Source organism: Pterocles gutturalis, unplaced genomic scaffold (genome assembly GCF_000699245.1).
Source record: "Pterocles gutturalis isolate BGI_N339 unplaced genomic scaffold, ASM69924v1 scaffold37046, whole genome shotgun sequence".
Taxonomy (NCBI): Eukaryota; Metazoa; Chordata; class Aves; order Pterocliformes; family Pteroclidae; genus Pterocles; species Pterocles gutturalis.
Window position 1 is genome coordinate 1,324 of NW_010106742.1, and position 3,003 is coordinate 4,326.

The 3,003-nt window shown below is 46.3% G+C and overlaps 1 protein-coding gene across 1 annotated transcript in view; it reads left to right on the forward strand.

Moving 5' to 3' along the window:
• Nucleotides 1-1,199: 1,199 nt before the first annotated feature.
• ZBTB37 (zinc finger and BTB domain containing 37) overlaps nt 1,200-3,003 on the forward strand; it is a 5,256-nt gene continuing 3,452 nt past the window's right edge. Inside the window, exon 1 of the mRNA XM_010087882.1 lies at nt 1,200-2,122. Within this exon, the coding sequence (XP_010086184.1) occupies nt 1,200-2,122 (923 nt within the window). The remainder of the gene's footprint in view (nt 2,123-3,003) is intronic.

The window sequence follows — 3,003 nt, forward strand, 5'->3', positions numbered from 1 at the left end:
CAAGATTGACAGGCTGTCCTGCAGCTTCAGGTTTAGTAACAGATTTTGCCAAGTTTGCACAAAGTCTCCTTAGGCATATGAACATGCTCTGTCCTGCAGCGTTCATAAATTAAAAAAAACAAAAGTCCTTCAAAGGCACATGTGCTTTCCTGTCCCTTCGATTCTGAGATTTCTCGGAGTCGGCACTGTGAGCCTCAGTATTCCCAGCCTGCCTGAAATGGTTTTGTTATCTGCAGCAGATATTTATTTTTTATTAAATTTGTTTTTTAATAAATTTATTTACTTTTTTTTTTCCCTTTTTGGGCAAGTTTACATCTAATTTTGGATCATTCTGAATTTTTACCATATATGGTCAAGGCTCTTTTTCAAACTTTGGCAAAATGAAACGTGATGATTATAGAAAAATGAGTTATGGAAGGGAAACTAGGAGAGCTAGTTTGTTAATCCCCACTGTTTGTAATTTTTTCTTTTGCTGTATGCACTATCTCGAACTACTAAACTTTGGCTGCTGTTGCCAGGGAGTCACTTGTGCGCAGTGGAAGGTCCGATAAGCTGGTGTTCAGAACGGGATCCTGTTCTTCTTTCCCCATCCTGGTATATATGTTTTGCCGTGTGTCAGAAATGCCACATATGATGAATATCTTGGTTTTAACAATGTCCTTAAGATGTCTTGAGGTCAAATGTGTGCTGGTCAGCTTTTGAAAAGTCTCTGAGGAGGATGTAGGTCCCAATGTCTCCTCCTGATTCCAGTTCTACGCAGGAGGGATAGCAATATTACTTTCTCTTTTCAAAGTGCTGAGGAGGTACAAGTGCTAAGTATTTTAATCCATTATGCAATCAGTTGCCTATTTTTAGTACCTGAACCATTTTTGATGTTCTTTTTGCAATGCAAATGTGCTTTTATTGAGGCTGATGGAACAAACTGTTTCAAGCACTTAAGCCACAGGGAATGGGGATCTATCAGGGACTGGTTTAACATAACTCTCATGAAAGGTGGTGTACAGCACATGAAGATCAGAGGGCTGCTGTGAGGCACTTGTAAATTAAATGGTGAGAGACTTCTCTAAAAATCCCAGTCTTCCAAACTGCATGAAAGCTGGTGAAAAATGTTTTAAATGCTAATGATAGACTAGCTCTGTTAATGATGGTATTTTTTCCCTGCTTTCCAGTAGGGTTGTGCACCTGCAACAGGGACAGCCATGGAGAAGAGTGGGAACATTCAGCTGGAGATTCCTGACTTCAGTAACTCTGTCCTGAGCCACCTGAATCAGTTACGCATGCAGGGTCGCCTGTGTGACATCGTGGTCAATGTCCAGGGGCAAGCTTTCCGCGCTCACAAGGTGGTGCTGGCTGCCAGCTCGCCCTACTTCCGCGACCACATGTCCTTGAACGAAATGAGCACCGTTTCCATTTCTGTTATCAAGAACCCTTCTGTTTTCGAGCAGCTCCTTTCCTTTTGTTACACCGGTAGGATATGTCTGCAGCTGGCTGACATCATCAGTTACCTAACGGCCGCCAGTTTCTTGCAGATGCAGCACATCATAGACAAATGCACCCAGATTCTCGAGGGAATTCACTTCAAAATTAACGTGGCGGAGGTGGAAGCGGAATTGAGCCAGACCAGGACAAAGCATCAGGAGAGACCACCGGAGTCTCACCGGGTGATGCCAAATATAAACCGTTCTCTGAGCCCGCGTCACAACACCCCGAAGGGGAGTTGCCTGGGCCAGGTTAGCACAGTGCTGGACATCCGGGAGCTCAGCCCGCCCGAGGAGTCCACCAGCCCCCAGATAATTGAGCAGAGTTCAGACGTGGAAAGCAGGGAGCCCATACTACGGATTAACAGAGCGGGACAGTGGTACGTTGAGACGGGATTGGGAGACCGCGGGGGACGGAACGACGATGACATCCGGGTGCTGGGAGGAGTACGCATTAAAACGGAGAACCTGGAGGAGTGGCTCGGAGCAGAGCATCAGCCGTCGGGAGAAGATGGGAGCAGCGCTGAGGAGGTCACTGCTATGGTGATCGACACGACGGGCCATGGATCGATGGGCCAAGAGGCTTATGCGTTAGGGTCCTCTGGGCCCAAAGTGGTCAGGCCAACCAGCAGTGAGATTGACAGGTGAGTTGGCTTTAACTTAATTACTGACCTTGGCTGTAAGAGGAGATTGCGCAAGATTTTCGCTTGGCTGGGCTGGTCACTTTGGAATGTTCCCCCCTTCTATTTCCTGTGGCCATCTTAAGCATAAGTGCTGAAGGAGTTTTTTTCCTGGTGTTAGGAATTGTATCCGGTTTGGGTTATGGTGTTTGGGCTGGGTAGCAATCAGACCAGGATCTCCAGGTACAGGCTAGCTTGGGAAATGAATTATCATATATATGAGCACTTAGAGATGTCTAGGTTGGAATCTCTACCTCTCGGTGTTTAGCAGAGGTGGGGTTTTTGCCTAAAGGAGATCTTGCGGTTCAGTCTCAGTAGATATCGTGCTCAGCATCAGAATTAACGAGGTCACATACAACATGCGTTACGCAAACTGTCATTGCAATGATGCCTTCTGGCCTGAAAATCTGGGGGTGGTTCTGTTTGAGAAACAAGCTGGTCACCAGCTGTAGGTCAAGAGGAAATTTTCTTCGCAGTGGTCCAGGATGTCAGTGGGTCATGGATTTACATCCTCTGAAGCAGTTGAAGTGGGGAGCCCATCGGCCTCTGCCATTGTTTTGATTTATATGAAAGAGCAGAAAGCTTTTACTCAAAATAGGTGGTGAAATCTGCTGTGTTTTGATTCTCCATCCATCCGCTTCCCCTCCACTCCAGCATTTGTTTTCTTGCCCTTAGCTCAGACCAAAGAATGGATCTGGTAAAGGACAGATCCGTTGTTTTTGGAGGGTTTGTATTTGTGGGGTTTCCCTTCACATCTGCCCCCTTCCTAGCTCAATCCCTCTGGTCCATGGGTGAACAGCCACCTGGAAGCAGTGGATATTCTTGTTGCTTAATAAGTCAATCAG